General features: G+C 40.1%; 1 protein-coding gene across 1 annotated transcript in view; it reads right to left on the minus strand.

Moving 5' to 3' along the window:
• Positions 1-784: 784 nt before the first annotated feature.
• apln (apelin) overlaps positions 785-18,462 on the minus strand; it is a 28,400-nt gene continuing 10,722 nt past the window's right edge. Inside the window, exons 2-3 of the mRNA XM_012861776.3 lie at positions 7,341-7,510; positions 785-2,788 (exon numbers count right to left, since the gene is read on the minus strand). Coding sequence (XP_012717230.1) covers positions 7,347-7,510 — 164 coding nt within the window. The 3' untranslated portion in view covers positions 785-2,788; positions 7,341-7,346. The remainder of the gene's footprint in view (positions 2,789-7,340; positions 7,511-18,462) is intronic.

An 18,462-nucleotide genomic window follows, 5' to 3' on the forward strand; every position in this document is an offset into this window, starting at 1 on the left:
TTTTTCATTTGAATCCTTTAGGTCAACCCATATTTTGCAGAGAGTTTACAAATGATCTAAAGTATATTATTGTATAAAGGTTTCAGTTTTAAGGTTTAAGGTTTCAGGATAAAAAAAAATCAACACTGTCATCAGTAAAATTAGAAATTAAAACAGTGACATGAACAAACTGGATGCTTCTATCTTGTCTGGTCAAAAGAAACTGGTCAAGTAAACCACAGCTATGCTGAGGACGCAGCAAGTATGTGTACTTAGCGCTGATTTTGTTCCGCATGTGATGATAATCTCCAGTATTGTCCTTATGTATGGGTTAAGAAATCAGGGTCCAAGACACAAGTTAAAAAATTGGCACCAGGGCTGAGAGAGTGTTTGTACCAGAATGCTTGTCTGGACCAAAAACATCTGCACATCTTTAAATTACTAACTGGGGAAGAGATGGTGGTGATACCATCATGCTGTGGCGATCATCAGAAACTGGCATCATAAGAACAATATTTTAAATTTGTTATGAATGTAGAGATTTCTCTACATTCTAATAAATTTGGACAATTTTTGCAAGAATGAGTTGACATCCAATTCAAGTTGTGGTATCCTACAAGAAAATGTGTCCTATTAAAGGAGTCTGAATGCTGAAACTGAACCCAAAAGTGATTCAACAAAGTATTAGTTTAGGAGTATGTGATCTTTTCTTTTTGTCGCTCAACCCCAAACAGATTTGTTTGAATGCTGAATTCTGCAGGATATATGTCACAGTAAAGGTGGAAAAGTTTTTTTTTTTTTTTTAAAACAAGGCAGTGCAACAGTGGTGTGGACATTTTTTACACCCACTGTAGGTTAATGCAGACGACCAATGAAGCGAGATTTCGGCATGTCAGAAACGCACCAAGAAGATGCAAGGAGGTCAAGATTCCAATATGCGATATGGTTACAGCCTGAATCTGCATGGGGGACTGAAATCAAAAAGAGGGAGGGTAGGGGGGGGGGGGGGGGTGTGCTTTCAGTCTGAGCCAATTTAACAATGAGCTCTGACTTAATGTGGAGATCCATCTAAGAAAGATTAACCTTAGGATTTAATGAGGATGACGATCAAAGCCACAACCACCTGTGCTGTGGAAGGGCTGATTAGAAAGGCAACTGCACCCAACATATTGCAGGGAGATTATGAAAAGAAGTGAATAACTCTCCAATAACATAATGATTAAATTAGAGTATATATACAGGGAGAGTAAAGATACAGTATATGAAAATATGCTCATATGAGTTTGTATGTTTGTGTTGAGTAAATGCACAAAACAGCCTGCTTTAGTACAAGCCTCTATCACAGCACCCTGAGAAATAAGGAAATAAAACTATAACACAGAAATAAACAGAAATATATGCCAGTAAGGTGGAAAAGCATAGCTTTTGTTTTTGTCTTTTTTTTTAAATCTCAATGTACGACATCGTTCAAAGGGTCAAACCCGCCGTTTGCTGAATATTAAAGCAGCCGGAGCACTAGTGGTAGGCTGATCGCGGTGGCTAATTAACAAACGGAGCTGATGTTTGTTGTGAAACGGCATTTTTTTTTTCTCGACAGCACTGTCTGAAGTGGGATATCTGTTTTCGTAAATCTAACAACAACAAGAACAAAAAAAAAAAAAAAAAAACATACATGTGTCAGTGTATCGAGACTTCAAACAAGAGGTAATGCGTTTCTCGTCTCTCTCGGACTTTTTCGTTCCTCCGTTCCTGGCAGCATTGTGGAGAAGGTTGTTATTTGGCACTTCCTTAAGAGGCGAGGCGGGTCTGCCGATTAGAGCAAACCGCCGCCGCCAGTTAACAGTCGTGAAGAGCAGCTGCGTGGGGGCAGCGGTGTGGGGGGCGAGAAGGCTTGGGATCCGGTACGGGGAAGGGGTTTTAGAGGGGTAAGAGGACTCCTTCAAGGTGGGACAAGTTACAGTAACCTTGAGCAAGCCTGAAAGTCCCCACCCCATCCCCCCCCCCCCCAAGGTGTTAATGAACTCAGAAACACCTAAACAGCTTTGGAATGAAGACTCTCCTAAACGAGGGAATGCTCAATTGTTTTAATGGTATGTGCTCTTGTTTTAGTTTACTTTTGCATGTGGACAAACTGACATTAAAAGATACAAAGCACCATTAATAATCATAAGTGATGATCATAACTCCCTAACACTAAACCTTCAGCTCCTTTTTTTTTTTTTTTTTTTTTTTTTTTTTTGCAGCAGACATCCAGAGTATCACAACAGAAATTAGGTTATTTCCTCCGCACGATCAGCCCCCTCATCTGCTCGTTTCAGAAGCTACACAATGAAATCAGCGACTGATGGGACTTTGGATCTGAGACATGCGAAAACCACGTCCTTGGAGAAGTGACAGAAGCTTTAAGACTCTTTTGACGGGGCTCCCTCTCCACCACATGTCATGCAAAGAGTGCGAGACACTCAGAAAGATTGCTAGGATTGGCCTCTATTAAGCAAATTGAACAAAAGGACAGAGATATATCAGTAAGGAGGGAGTAAGATCAAGAGACAGAGAAATAGAGTCTGGTAGCTCAGGCTCAATACCTCCCACCCCATTTTCAATGCCCCCCTCCCCCCATTCCTCCTGGAGCTGAGGGTGAGTGGCTTGTCCTGATTTTTTTGTGTGGACAGAGTTGCTTGGAGAACCAGCAGGTGCTATGGACATCACTCTTCAGGCTGGGCAAGCGTAGGCCCTTCATTGCAAGGCCCCCCAAGGCAAAGGAAGAGCATAGAAATCAGAACCTGGGGGAGGGCGCTCAAAGCAGTGCCTGCAACACACGGGAAAAAAAAAAAAAGAGAAAACACAATTAGCGACTTTTGTTTTTTCCTAAAACATGTCAAATACTGCTTCCAAGATGTATCGTTATCAGTTTATAGTACTTTTCCAAAGTCTCGAGTATGTATTATATGACTACTCTTGAAGGCTAGTGTCTATTTTACAGCCAGTTTATCAGTGATTTGTATCCTGCAGGAACCACCTGTGGTTTTTTAACCATGTAGTTGTTGAAAAGAAGAGTTTAGAGATTTTCCCTCTCCTCCGTAATATCTTCTGCTTCATGCAAATCAATTCAATTTAGGAATTCAAACAGCCCCACAGCATGATGCTGCTCCCACCATGCCGGATAGCTGATACTTGATTCCTCCAGTTGCTATTCATTAATGTGACAAATACCTTAATGTTTTACAACATACAACTGTAATACACCCTATGATAATTTTTCCTTTTATTCTCTTTCTTTTGTTATTTTTCTTGGTCTTTGTCAGCTAATAATTTGCTGCAAATTCATTGTATATAATTAACTAAACTCAACCATGGGGAAACACCTCACAGTATAATGCTACTACCACCATGCTAGATGGTTGGCAGTGTTCCCAGGTCAGAAAGCCTTACCTTAACTAACCTGAAAAAGCTCAACTTTTAGCTCATACAGAATCAACATGCCTTAGATTCCCATTTTTTAAAATTTTGTAATTTTTTCTTTATATTTATTTTTTGACAAGAAACTGTATTTATATCTGATCTCCTTCATGCAATGAACCAACAGGATTGTTGGTGAAACAGCCCCACAGCATGATGCTGCCTCCACCATGCTGGACATTCAGTAAGGTTTTCCTAAGTTTGTGAGGTTTACCTTCATAGCACTAAACATGCATCCTTTCATTTTGCCCAATTATCTTAATATTTTAGCAGACAAAAAAATGCCTTTGATGATTTTTTTTTTTTAAGATTTACTGTTAATGTTTTTGTTTTTTCCGAGAAACTACATTATCCTATTGGCTGTGTCTGCAATCTCTGCACCCTGACTCTGAGTCTGGCTATAATGCATATCCAGCCATGCAGTGCATGTCTGCCACAGAGATATGTGTTTGCTGTTGTTACAGAAGGGTTTTGAATTAAATGAAAGCATGGCTGCCCCCCCCCCCCCCCCCCCTCTTCCCGCTATTTGTTTGCATGAGGACTGATCTCTGGTGGGGCTTGTTCTGTGCCACAATAAGTCATATTGACAAAGTGACAAAAGACAGAGGAGACCACATCGTTCAGAGTATGTAAAATCATCAGCTCGTTGTAGCCGTCCATACTTTGCAGACATTTTATATCCTCCTCACATAAGCTCACAAAGCTTTCCTCCGTGTTGTTTCTGACCTTATCTCTCACATCTACAAGACTACCTTAGACATGTCCCAACCAGATTTCACGGTCTTTGATTGGAAATTGCAGCAGGGAGTAAGAAAAACAATTGTATATCATGCTGTGAAACACACGCTTGCCACTAAATTACCCTCTGGAGGCAGGATCATAACCAGAAAAAAAAAAGTTCTGCTGTATTTTATCTCCCCTCTTACTTTGGAGATCTCAGAAGATGTAAACAGCACTGTTCTTTCACAGATAAGACCCTTTTGTTCTTGCAAGGCAACATTTTTTTGTTTGTTGACATGCAATCCTACATAAACTGGTCTGCAACATATCTCCGAACCAGGCTGTGTTGTCATTTGTTGTTGTTCTTTGTGCTTTTATGACGGTGATGTGGGCTGACGACATCACAAAGTGAGCGTATGGAAGGAGATACCGACCGGCTCCCCTTTGTTTTGATGGGAAACTCCTTGAAAGAGTCATTCACAGAGTTTTCTCACACTCAAAACCGTTGGGGGTTTCCACAAATTGCCTCTGGTTTTAAGTTTGTAATATCCTGTTGTCTCATACACCATCACTGGCATGTCTTAAGTGCCAAGAGTTGGTTTAATCTGAGTATACTTGGATTCTCAAAGAGGCTGACCCAGGTCGCAGTCTTTCTTCTTGGAGCTGCTCACATCTGGAAAGTGTAACGATGAAAAATCCAGCATTGCCTCAGGTGTCATAGAGAATAAAAGATGAGCTGTCTCTGACTCTAAAATGGGGTGATGCTGTTAAATAGCGCGCGGCTGAAGGATGGACAACGTCCGGTGGGAATCATTGTTTTTTATCTTCATATAAACAGTGTTGTAATTATGTTTAGGTCAGCGACGGCACAGTTCTGTCTCTGCACGACGTATCCGCTGAAGTCTTGCTTTGATCAGACAAACTGCATCCACGGCTGTTCCTGAAGGCGGTTCCTTTCCCACCATCGGCACAAATCGAAGAAGAAAAGAGGGAAAGCATGAGGAAGAACAGAGCCTTTCAAGTTGATGTTGCAGAAAGGGAGACAAATTGATGCTAGCTGTCTGGCCTTGTAAAGACTTTATATTCTCAGTCAGGCTGTGATCAAAATAAGACAGAGGTCTGCCCAAAGAGACGTTTTTAGCTCAGACCAGCGAAATAAAACTGGTTTAGAGCCACAAATGTTGCGTGACCTTTAGAAATAGCCTATTATGGGAAATTTGTTGTTGTTTTTTAAAAGAACACCTTTTTTTCTCATTGTAGGTTTTCAAATATAGAAAAAACATAAAAAATTTGCCAAAAGGAAGATTAATTAATTTTCTATGGGATGTTGGATTTCCAACCTGATGACTGAAGATGAAAACTAGACCTGAGAAATGTTACTGCTACTTTTACTTTTTTCCATGAAACAAAAATTGCTAAAACCTTCATTTGTTATTATCTATTTTTTTTAAAACAATAGTTCTTTATAATATTTAGCCAAAGTTACTTGTGGCTCTGGAGTCACAGGTTACAGACCTGTAAACTAGGAGGGGAATAAAATGGGTTTCTGCGCAGAGATTTAAGGTTACATGCAAATTTGGGGTAAACATTATAGGCTATCGTTAATAAAAGTACGGTGTGTGCAATGGTGGAAAAGATTTAAATTTGCGATTCACTTTTGTGCACCATCTGATTACAGACACAAAGCAGAAATCAGCTTGTTTCTACTGCATGCGGCGAAAACCTTGCGATTCAGGTGAACTATAAGCTAACGTATAAAGAGCAGAGGCAGGGAAGTCAACAACAACAACAAAAATCTCCAGTGTGGTTGTGGTTTAAGTGCTGTTTGCGGAGACAGCATTGTGACTCACTGAGCCGTTCAGTTTTACAGAGCTTCGCAGCTTTCTGAAGCTCCCTTTTATTATGTGCTCAGCATTCTGGCACCGAGTCTAGCTCTAAACACTCAACTCACTGAGAGGATTCTCACTTTTTATTGGCAGAGGCAGCTTTTAGGACCCATCTCGTCCTTCAAGTGCTACTACCCTGCTTTGGCCTTCATTGTTTTCATCTTTGTTATGAGTCCCCGGAGTCCCGTATTGAATGCTAGAGTGATTTCAAAAGAGTCTTAAAAAAATACGGTAGCAATTGATTATTCATAATTTGTTATAGATTGTAAAACACTTCTGGGTGCTTTGCTTTGATCCCCGTTTTCTTCAAACTGATTAACAACCTTTGGGTTGCAGACTCCTCTCACCATGGGTTTAATTTATGGGGGACCTCTGCGGGTCAGCGTTGAATAGCTGACACCTCCTGCAGGGATATTTTGTCTCATCAAGTTTGCCTGTCTCACAGATTGACTGAAAGAGATGTGTGGACCTGCTGCTGTTGACTTTCAGAACGACATCAGGGATCTGGATCTAAACCTCTGTGCATCTGGTTGAGGTATTTCTTATGTTCACAGCGAATCTTGATCTCTTATGATTGACATATTCTCTTTAAATAGTGAAATTATTTGATTATTAAATATTGAAAAATGGGAAAAGTGAACAGGCAAGATATTAAACCACATGCGAGATGGAGGGTAAGATAATTTACAGAAAATCTCTGTTTTAGTTGACAGCAAGTTAAACTCTCTTCACAAGAACCTGTTAACAGCCAGGAAATCGAACTCTACAAAACTATTATCTTTGGAGAAAATACTTTTATTTACTGGCTGCCGCACTGACCTGAGGGGGGGGTAAGGTTTTTAAGAATGATCGAGATTTAAAAACAGTCATAGTTGTTCTAGGCAGGTGTTCAAGATGGCAGGTTGGGTCCAGTCATCCGTCTTCTACAGCCAACGATAACATCCTGCGGGAGACGCTTTGGCGTTTGTCATCAAACGCATCAGATCAGATTCTGCCGACCAAGTGTTTCAGCACTTTAAATCATATTGTTTGTACAGCCCCCTGTTGTAAGTTTTTTTTTTTTTCCCTCCTTCTCGTCAACATAGTCAGCAGTTATGACTTAATATATCTGGAAGTGTTTCTTTTGACGCCCTCCGGAGAAATATCCGACGCAGGCTTTACAGAAAACAGGTCTTCTGGGTAAACACAGCTACGGCAGGCATATTGTATTTTCAAAAGACTCCACAGAGGCTACGAAGGCCTCGTCTCTTCTACGTGACACTGTGTTATTGGCTGCTTATTGGTGGAGAAACTCACCTTGCTCTAGAACGGCATGGGCCCCTTGTGGGAAAGACGGGGCCGTGGGCGTCTTCTCTTGCCTGGCCTGTGGGTCTGCTGACCGCCTCTCACTGGGTTTTGCTGGGCCATTTTTCTCACTGTAGCTGCCTCTTCCAGCCCTCTGCCATGCTCCGTGGAGGCCATGGGACCTGGAGGACACACACAGACCGAGAAAAGATCAATTAGAAAGCCAAAAAAGGTAAAGTTGATAAACTTTTTTTTGCCAGCGGGGATATTACAACGACACTTGAAGCAAAGACCCTAAAAGGGACGACGCTGGTAATGGATGAGGAAAAAAAAGAGACAAGTATGAATGGGTGTACGTATGTCAGAGTGTGTGTGGGCCCCTTGGAGCCCACCCATCAGCACCGAAGGCTCATCAGGTCAGTGTGGTCTCCGACTCAAAGTGCAGCAGATACCAAGGCGAGAAACCTAAACCCCTCGTGTTTCATGTCTTCCGTCACTCTCCCTGGAGTTTACAAACTCCGCGAGACACCAAGCTGCAGAGGAGCATCCTCCTGCAGGGCCTGATGGGAGCTCGGGGGTGAGTTTAAACGCACAGAAAGCGTGTGGATTTCTTGCGTTCGCATGTTTTGAGAGTGATCCCAGATGTTCTCAGTCATCTCTCAATAAGTGTGGCCTGATCCCTTTAAGCCCCTTTATTTCCCCCCGGTTTGGTCCACCCAAAATGCCTGCGTGACCTCCATGCCTTCAGCAAAGCGACACACTCCCTCTCTATTTGCTCAGCATTTTGCAGCTTATTTTTTTGTTGCGTATACGTGTGATCTTTAATGCCACATCCATTTTATAACTTAGGTGAAATTTGAGTAAAGGCAGCTGAGGCGTTCATTTCATTTTCACTTCATTTCTTTAACTCCCATCCTTAGAAAAACATTGAATATGTGTGCAGTGATGAATCTGCGTCTTCATTAGCCGCTACGGTTGAGTGTTTTGCGAGGAGATTCACGCTGCTAGATGTTTTCCACATTTCGTCTCGTTGCAACCACAAACTTGAACATGTTGGAATTTAATGCGATGGACAAACACAAAGTAAATTGTTAATTGGCTGAATTTGTATCGCACTTTTTAGTCATAATCACGTGTCAGATTAATTTAGAGCATATTGTGGAGCGGAAGAAAGATGACTCAAGGTTTTCAAATATTTTAACAACGTATAATATTGTGGCTCGTCAGAGTTAATGTTTTGTAGAAGCTTATTTTGTTTTGAATTTAAACTGCGGGTGTTTTGAGTGTTTGTCTCAACCAGCTTTGCTCAGTCGTCTTCACAAACTAACTAAAACTCAGTCAGATTGAATGTAGATCATTTATCGACACAATTTTTTTGTCTTGCTACATGCTTTAATAGGGTCAGAAAAACATCTCCAGTCTTTTGCAGCCCTTATTGTCCTGTTTTTAGCTCCATCAATCTTCCCATCAACATTTATGTGACTCTGTGTTCATGATGTATTCAGAGTAATCTTAATATTTTTTAACGTGGCCAGCCGGATTGATAATGTGTAGCACTCTAGTTCTGCACATTATCAAGCTGCCACTGCTCCGTTTGAATTTGTTTGGTAAAAGGAGGGAATTTCAGCAGAACTCTGTGAGCCGATTGGAAGAAGAGACACTTAGTGCTCGCTCAGCAAAGGTTGGTTTTAGCCAGTCATGGTATCAAATTAAAACATAAGCAGCATCTGCTATGAGAAACCATAAGCTACTCAAGGCACTTCTTGCTGTTCTACGATCAAAGAAGAAATTGTGGATTCCTACAAAACAGATTAGAGTAGCAGCTACGCGTGCGTCCTCCTGCACTGCCATGTTTGTGTTGGTTCAGCTGTGGGCTCAACCGCTCTTGCTTTTGTGGCACTGGTATTTCCCGCCTTAAACTTCAATACTGAAACGTGATTGGCCCGAACCATAAACCATAAACGATTGAAGCCAAAGCGGTACAAGATGAAGTCTTGCGTGTGTTTGTGCACGCACAAATACTGCGAGAATTCATCTTGTTCTTCTTTAAAAGCTAGATTTGGGATGTTGTCAACCAGTCATTTCCCCACCATAGCTGTTGAGATGTTTAAGGATTGGGATATTGTTTTATAATCTAACCCTCCTTTAAACTTCTCCAACACTTTATCCTTTATAGTCGGTCGTGTTCCCTGACATTTAGGACACAGTTTGTTCACTAATGTTTTCTGACAAACTTCTACATCTTTTACAAATATACATTTTTATACTGAGATCAAACATAAAGATAAGCTCTATTACTAATAAGATGATATCTGAGGGGATTTGATTGCACTAGATTTTAATTTGTAGTGACAGAGTAATTGAGGTTGAAGTAAATGCACAACTAAAATTTTGGATTCTTATTTATAACAATATCACATCCAGATGTACTTGTCTTTCGTTAGTTCATCAGTTTTAGACAATTTATTTCAAACTTAAGAGGGATGCCACCTGAACTAGAGAGCATTTATTAATTTTCTACTTCCTTTTGTTTCATAAATCTGTTAATTTTTCGAGACAATTATCCCTTCTTAGCCAAGCTATCATCTTTTTCCTCTTCCTCCTGCATCTCCAATCATAAAGCTGATTGACATTTTTCACATGAGGTCATGACATTCCTGCCGTCTCGCCCTCAGAGCGACGGGCACCATTTTTAAAATTCCCCAGGGAATGACCTTCCTGGGCTTTACAGCAGCCTGGGTGAGGACACGGCTTAAGATAAGTCCGCCGGTCGACTGCAGAGACTTGAAAAAGTTTAAAAAAAAAAGTTTACTGAGGCAGGCAGCTGAAGAGCTTAGAAAAGCCAAAATGATGCTAGGCTTGCACTTTCCTTAAGTGTTCTGTCATGACTTGGTGTGAGCTGAGGCTGAGTTTTGATATTAAATGCTGTTAAAAGAAGAAAGTTCAGCAGGGACCCGGAGGATGGGCTGTCTTTCAACAATTCAAAGTCTCCCCCCCAAGAACAGAAGATCGATTCATTAAAACAGAGAGCAGAATTCAAACGATGGTTAGAAGAAAGTCAATAGTTTTTTTATGGAGTTTTTATTAATTAATTACCCCCAGCTGCGACTCCATGAGGGCCTTTATTCAACTCATTTGAATAACCAGGAATGGAGAAAAGCATTTCAAGCCTCAGGATTTAAATAATAATGACCGAGTCAGAGTGCCAGCTGAATGTTTTCAGCGTATATCCCTGAAATGTCAGACATCTTAAGTTCCATTTCCACACTAATCTTCTTCCGTAACCATATTACACAGCTGTATTTGTGGCCTAACAGGGGTCTAATTCATTTGCAGCATATTTCCACATCTAAAGCACATCTCTGATCCTTGGAGCACTAATCTGTGCATTATCCTCTTGTTATTGTTCCACATATGCAGTGAAAGAGGGACGTTCACACATCGTGAAAGAATTCAGCACATTTCTTTCAAATCCTGGAGCCTATATGGTAAAACCGTGTGTTTGGGGAGATTCCTTTGAGGCTAAGAGAAGTATCATTGGCCAGTTGTGTTTCTCCTGATTTGCCTATAAAAAACACACACACAAAAACCAAAAAACAAAACGGCATCTTCATTCAGATGCAGAGCACACAGAAACACAAGCATGCAAGCAGGCCTGAAAACAAGCTGGTTTATTTAGATGCTTTATCTGCAGAAGTTGTTTAAGATGATGCAAGGGACCATGTGTAAAAATGGGACTTTAAATAATGTTTTAAGCATTTAAAAATTTGAGTAGCATTTAATAAATACTGTAACGGAGAGAGGTTGACGTACAATTATCACGGGAGTGCATATCATCATAATATTTGTATTATGAAGACACATTTGTTCCGTTACTTTTACAACTCAAATGTTTTGTAATATTTAAGACTTGTAACTAGGTCCATGTTTCTGAATTTCCTTTAGTCCGCAAGGAGTCAAAATTATACATACGGGCCCAAATCTGTACACGTTGCAGAGAAAACACTCTTTGTTGCCCTGGAAACATTTCTGGGTAGATATTTGACCTCTTCCTCTCTAGAAAATGGAAGTCAATTAATCTGGTTGGTTTCTTGGAATGATTATTTAAAAAAAAAAACATTACAAAAAGTCCACTCTAAAAGTTCATACATTTCCTAGGACTGAGGTTGTCATCCCAGAAAGTTCATGTTGGCCTTTATCAATACAAAATCCAATTTTGATGTGTTTTTTTTTTATTATTTTGAGGTCAGTGTCTGACTGCAACACCAAATTGTGTTAAAGTTTCTAGCTCTCCAAACTGTTGTGATGGAAAGTTGAACATTTTGGAGGAAGCCGTCCTTCCCTCAGCATAAAGCTACCACCACCATGCTTTCCAGCTGCAGCTACAGTGTTTGTGGGACAAAAAGCTTTACCTGAACTCCTTTAAACATATTTTAACATTGGGACCAAATAGATAAGCCTTTGTCCCATCTGAGAAAAAAAGCTTTTCTTCTGCGAGAGCTTCAAGTTTGAATCAAGCCTGATTGGGTTGATTTTGAAGGAGGTTCTTTCTTGTTATGCCTTCGGGGCTGTATGCATATGTTTGAGCCTTTATGTATAACATTGAAACTGTGTGCAGCAGAACAAATTCACACAAATTTGAAGTTATTATTTTTGTGTAGTCATTCAAGAGTTGAAATGCATGTTTTAAAGCTTAAAATGAGTGTGACATAAACACATTTCAACATTAGATGAAAAAGAGAATGTGGGCAAAGTTCTAAGGAATCCCTACTTGCTTTTTTTTCACCCCTAATCCATTCAATTCCTCTGTGAAAAGCATTAAAATAGGAAACAACATATATATCTTTGAATGCAACATGTTGCAGACTGTGTTAAAACATTATTCTACCATTCAGGAAAGCAAATTGTTTGAAAAGACACTCAGTACACTGCTTCACATTGCCAGACTTGCTGCTGATGTTTAGGTTACTCTCTACTTTAAAGACACCAAGACAAACACACCGCGGTGCGAGTTTGTAGAAGTAATTGTGTCCCGGCTCACACAGACTCGCCTGGTTTTCCTCTCCGGGTGGCTCGGCCTGTCACAGTCCGGGTCCATAATGAGACAATTTAGATGTCTCCTGTCAATGCAAGCTGTCAAGCAAAGCTCCGCACCGGGGGTTTCAAGGGAGAGCAACCCCGTGATTCTCCTGACAAATCTCAGCCTATCCTATCTGGCTACGGGAGGGAAAAGTGTAATGAAAGCTTCTAAAAATAAGCCAGCCTCGGCAATAACACCACTGGTATAGATTAACTCTTGCAGCCCATGGGGGGGAGTATATCAGCGTGACACGTACATTCACAGGTAGCTGTTTGTCTCGACTCATCTGTGGTGGAATACCTTTAGATTGAAGGTGGCAACATGAATAAGCTCTCATACATCTCCTGGTGAAGTCTCCATTAACAAAGCTATCTTCACAATCTGAAATAAGACCCAGTCTCTGTTCCATCGTGTCTTCTGCTCTTTCCCCGTGAGAGATCTTTCATGTTTGTGTTCCTTTGGTCAAACGATAAAATGGCCGGATAACACGTGTCCTACCACAATAAGCATCTTACCACCACCTCCGGTGACCTTCAAGGCCCCTTTTGGCCCCTTTTACGTCAAAACTCGGCACATCTTCCCTCGCTTGATAATTCCCTAATTAAAGTTTAATAACGGGGGAATTTCAGGAATGCTTTGCTATCGCTGCCGCGCCACTACCGCTGCTGGTTTGAAAAAGAGAAGAGAGCACGTGTGGAGAGGTAGAAACGATTAGTTGATAATGTCAGAAACTGGCCATTCTGCACGCTAATGATGAATGGCTGCTCCCCATTTCCTCGTCCTAGTTTCACCGAGTCCTGAGGTGATATCCGTTCGGCTGTCTTTTTCAAACAGCCCCCTCGCTATGGAGTGAATTTTGTGCCATTATTGTGGCAAGCAACATAAATTAGAAGAAAAAAAATGCAATCCAGAATTTAAACTTTGAAGAGTTCTTAATCAAAAAAAGGGTATTGAGAGTAACGTTGCTGTTTTCTAATTTTTTATTCAAAAAAGTTTTTTTCATGTTTTATTTTTTCAGATTTTTGTTTGTAATTTTTTTTACAGATGTTATATTTTCTAATTTTATTTTTTTCGAATTTCTCTTTTTCAGATTGAGTTTTACGAATCACATTCTTTCCAAATTGCGTTTTTACACATCACACTCTCTTCATTTCTCGCTCTTGATGCGTCTGCATGTCCTCACTCCAGATGAAACCTGAAGAGAATACAATTTGTAAAACTCAACCTGAAAGAGAAATTTGGAAAAACAAAAATGAAATTTGAAAAAATAAAATATATAAAAATATTTGAATTAAAAAAAAGAAATCTGTGAAAACAGTAAAGTTGCTCTCAAAACCTTTTTTTGATTAAGAGGCTTTTCAAAGTTTAATTTCTGCATTGCATTTTTCATTTACAAAACGTGCTCTTTGCTTGCAACAATAATTCCCTCCATACCTCTTATGTACTGTCTTATTGTGGCCTTGTGAAAACAGAGATGCAGGCAGTTTATCCCTGCAAGCTGCTCTATCAGTCCATCACCGAAGCCTAGAGAGATATACATGTTCAGTTTGTCCATCCAGCCAGATGAGAGCAGAGAGTCTACGGTGATTTGGTCCAACGCCAAGTTCATCAGCTGCCCTGATGGCTGGCGAGAGCGAAATATATATCACATGAGTTTGTCGATGCAGAAACAGCCCGGCCAAATGAGCAGGAGCTGCTTATTGATAGTTGTAAAGCTGATTTGTAAGTATTGGCTGCCAAAACCGCCGCCTTAACAAATGTGCGTAAATGGAGCCGCCGTATAATGGGCTTTCTGTCACTGAGGCCTAACAGATTAAACCACGCTGGTCTGAAAGTCTGACTACAGAAACAAGAGGACACATTCATTAGACAAAATCAAGTGTCGAACGTGCAGTTTGAAGAATGACCACCAAAGTTTTCATCCCAGCTGGGTTTAATTTTCTTTGTCAGCAAGAATTGATTTGTCGCTCTTTTGCATTTTTACTCGTTTGTTTTCTCTTGCTGCTCATCTCTCATCAAACTCATCATGAATCTGTCGCGGGCAATCTCGTAGATCACTTTCATGGTTGGCTGCGCTTCTCAGATTTAATCTCTCCTCCGTCAGGTTGCTACATCTCTTATCTGACACCTTTTCGTTCTACTTCTTATTGAATTTTGTTTGGATTTCCATTAAACTAACAAACAAACCCCCAGGAGAATAGAAATACAGTGTTTTTCTTTTATTTATAGCTCATCAAAAAAACAAAACTGAACAACCACACTGCAAAAAGGGAACTAAATGTAGGTAAAATCCTCTTGAAATAAGTGTATTTTTCTTTGATTAGACTATTTGCCAATGGAATAAGATTTTTGTACTTAAAATAAAAACAATTCATCTCTATCATCTTATTTCAAGTGCAGTTTAGCTAATGATCTTATTTTAGGGTTTGAAATTCTCATTCCATTGGCAAATAATCTTATTTAGCTGCTCAAATCAAGGAAAAATATACAAATTTTAAGAAAATTTTACTTACTTTTAGTTCACTTTTTGCAGTGCAGGGTGGATAAGTGGATCCTTAAACTCTAGAAGCGCTAATTCTGTGGGTGTAATGCATCTACCCATCATTTCTTTAAACCTGCTCAGTACATTTAGGACGTTTGGTTACTATTTCTAGCCGTTAAAGGTTTAGACGACCCAAGAAAATCATCTGGGGACCGATATCAGCCAATTTCCTTTTTGTCTGCCCTGAGCGGCAACTGACTGGTTGGAAAGTCAAACATTCAATCTTTTCCGGATCAGTGAACAAACCGCACTCAATGCTTCCTGGTCACTATAACAACAGCACTCTTAAGCATAGAGGCTGTTATGTGTGTAGAGGAGCTATATTTAATATCATTGAAATATTTTAAACGAGATCAGAGGACACGACCTCAGACATGTTAATTCACACAGAGCAAAAGAGTCAGAGTCAGAGTCGATGTAAATTGTATGTTTTGGCACTGTGGGAGGAAGCTGGAGTACCCAGAGAGAACATATACATGCACGGGGAGAACTGCACTCAGACCCAGACTGCACCTGGGACCTTTTTCCTATGAGGCAATAGTGCTAACAACTGGTTCACCACGCAGCCGTACATTCATGCTTCCCACAGGAACAACATTCAAACTTTAAAAGTCTTTCTTTAATCAAATTTACATTTGCTAACATGTTTCTTATGGACATTTATGTATATTTATGCAAAAACATGCAAAATATGCTGTAGAGTAATGTATTGAAAATAAACCAGAAAGAAATAAAACAATCTTGGGTATTTCTCAACATTTGACCAGCTCTTTCTTCAAGTCAAATACATTAATATGTCTTTCTTCAGTTCTCCAGTCTAAATACTCTTGTAAACACTCTTTATTGGTTAAAAAACCTCTTTATTCTTTTGCATCAGGTAATTTAGCTGCTCTATCATATTCAATTTGCTTCTTGTTTTTGCATACTCCATGTGCTGCTTGTTTTATATGGAACAGTAGCAGTAATCAGCTGTGCTACAACAAAGTCTGCAGATAATGGGTCTTAAGCAATTAGCTTGGCAGTTTGTTTCTACAAACCTAAGTGAGTGAGATGTCTACTGTTGGTAGTATATTGACAGCTTAAAAAAACCCCATAGAATCCCACTTCAGAAGTCCTTTAATTGTATACCTACAAATATACCCAATGATTCTCAATTAAAGATAGCTTTGGAATCCCCCTAGAGCCTATGCTGTTTTTATGTTATGTAATGCTACAATAATATAAGGTTAAATTTAGGTAATGAGCATGATAAATATAATTTAAGAGATATGTGAAATGAGCATGCTGGAGGTGATTCTGTTATATTATCTCTGGGACTCTGGTTTTACGTTCAGCTTTATTTTTGTGTTTCAGATGTGTTTATATTCTGCTCTCTTGTTCCCTGTGTTTTTATCAGCCATTCCCCCCCCCCCCCATTTTAGTATTTCAGTGTTTATATTCTGCTCTCTTGTTCCCTGTGTTTTTATCAGCCATTTCCCCCCCCCCCCATTTTAACTGGGAAGAAGGCCGTTACTTGCCCTCCCTCACAGCTGCACCTTGTTTCTAATCAGCCACCTGCTCCTTGTTCAGTAATCAACTCTTCATCTTAAATGTCTTTCAGCTAGTCACCTTTTTTTTTTGTAGTAAATATGATATTGAGAGGAATGAATTGATAAATAGATTACAAAACAGTAAATTAAAGTTAAACATAAAATACCTTTTAGACATACCTTTTAGACAATTCTTTATTATTGTGATTTCTTAAAAAGACTAATTTGATAAAGAGGATTTATTTTTTATTTTTTGTTTTTTTTGTATAGTAATAGGATATTAGATTAGGTCAATCCCGATCCACACTCCATTTCAGTTGGTGGCGGTAATGCACCAAAAGTTGTTTGCCAACCGCCATAAAGAAGAAGAAGAAGAAGAAGCTTTTTTTTGTACATTTCTCTGAATTTCCATATTTAGGTAAAACTGCTTATATTCACCTGTCTGCCTCCTCCTTATATTTGGGTCCTGGTTTTTAAACGTGGGCAACGAGTTGCGTGTTTTAGAAGTAGCTTTTTGTCAATGGTTTATTCGCAGATGATATCGAATGGTTCTTCTCAGAGTAACAGTCTAAAAAGATAGCTGTTATTTGTTTTTTTTACACTCCTTTTACTTTTCTATCAGCTCGTTACTGTGACAGGACTGATTTTTACGGTCTCAGTTTTCAGTACATGTTTCCCAAAGGAAGATCATTAGTGGTGGACCACTTCAAGCCTCCATTACCCATGTAAATAATTACCAGCTTCTGTATAAATAACCTCCAAATGCTAAACTAGGGCAGGTAAAGGGTTCATTAAATCATGTTACTGAAAACCACTATGATTTATTTGCAATTAGAGTTCTTTTAAGATGAAAGAGGTCTGCTTTTGTCGTCAACCCTCTCTGACTGGCTGTCGGCTTCAGCCTTCTGGGCAAACTAATCTGGATCAATTAAGACATGAAGAGTTATTAAGGACAGGTCAGATTTTAACTTCATTACAAAAATCTTAAACTATCCCTTTTAAACTTTTTTCTCTTGCCCCAAAAATAACCATGTTAATAGTAATAGTATTAATTTTAATTTTACAGAAACTGTCTGCGTGGAGGAGCTGTAGCTAATGGTGTGCATATGAACGCCTCAGTGGAAGAGAGGAAGATTTAATGCCCTGGTGAGAGTATCTAAGGTGTTTTGCCATGACGTTGGAGATGGCAGGGTTGCAGTCATGTGCCTTCCTCCTTCATTCACTAAAAGGAGAGGAGTAGCTTCAGCTAATTCATCGCTTTAGCACGGCATTACCTCAGACATACTAACCCACACATCCAGACAGAATCGTGTCAAGAGCGGAGATGCTCGTGCTGCATAAGCACATTAAGGGATCAGGGTTATTAAGCCAAGGATGAAGTGTGTAAAATATGCCAGAAACAGAGCCAAACATTCTTTTAACATAGCATAAGCCCCATTAGTGCTCCGGCATCACACAGTGGATTTGTTTGGTGCCTGACAGCTTCCCCACACATTCATCCTGCACATATGGACCGGTTTGTGCCAAGAAGGCTCTGCTTTGTTGTTCATCCTTTACAATCCAGCGTTCAGAGTCGGAAACGCCGCATATTGCTCTCCCACCGGCACGTCTGGGCCTCGGTAGAAACTGGTACCGATCGCTTGCTGACTTTCAGGCCCGGTTACCATGGCAGCCATTGTGAATGGTGCTCAGTTTGGAGCAAAGAGTCTGACAGTGTCAGCTGATATCGACCAGGTTCTCAGTTTACAATTTTTCCTCCGCACACGGCCTGAATCTGTGATCAGCCTTCTGTGTTCTGTGATGTCTTCAGGCTCCTCTGTGGGCCACCCCACTTTGCATCTAAGTGCTCCTCGCAGGGAGAAGGAGGGAGGAAGTGGAGGGATCGGGGGGTTATTTTGGTCACAAGCACTTTTCTTTTTATTCCTGCTGGGGACTGTTTGATATGCAGCATTGTTGTAGCGTGATAATGCCAGGCCTGTGGTT

This window comes from Fundulus heteroclitus, chromosome 23, assembly GCF_011125445.2.
Source record: "Fundulus heteroclitus isolate FHET01 chromosome 23, MU-UCD_Fhet_4.1, whole genome shotgun sequence".
In the NCBI taxonomy this organism is placed as follows: Eukaryota; Metazoa; Chordata; class Actinopteri; order Cyprinodontiformes; family Fundulidae; genus Fundulus; species Fundulus heteroclitus.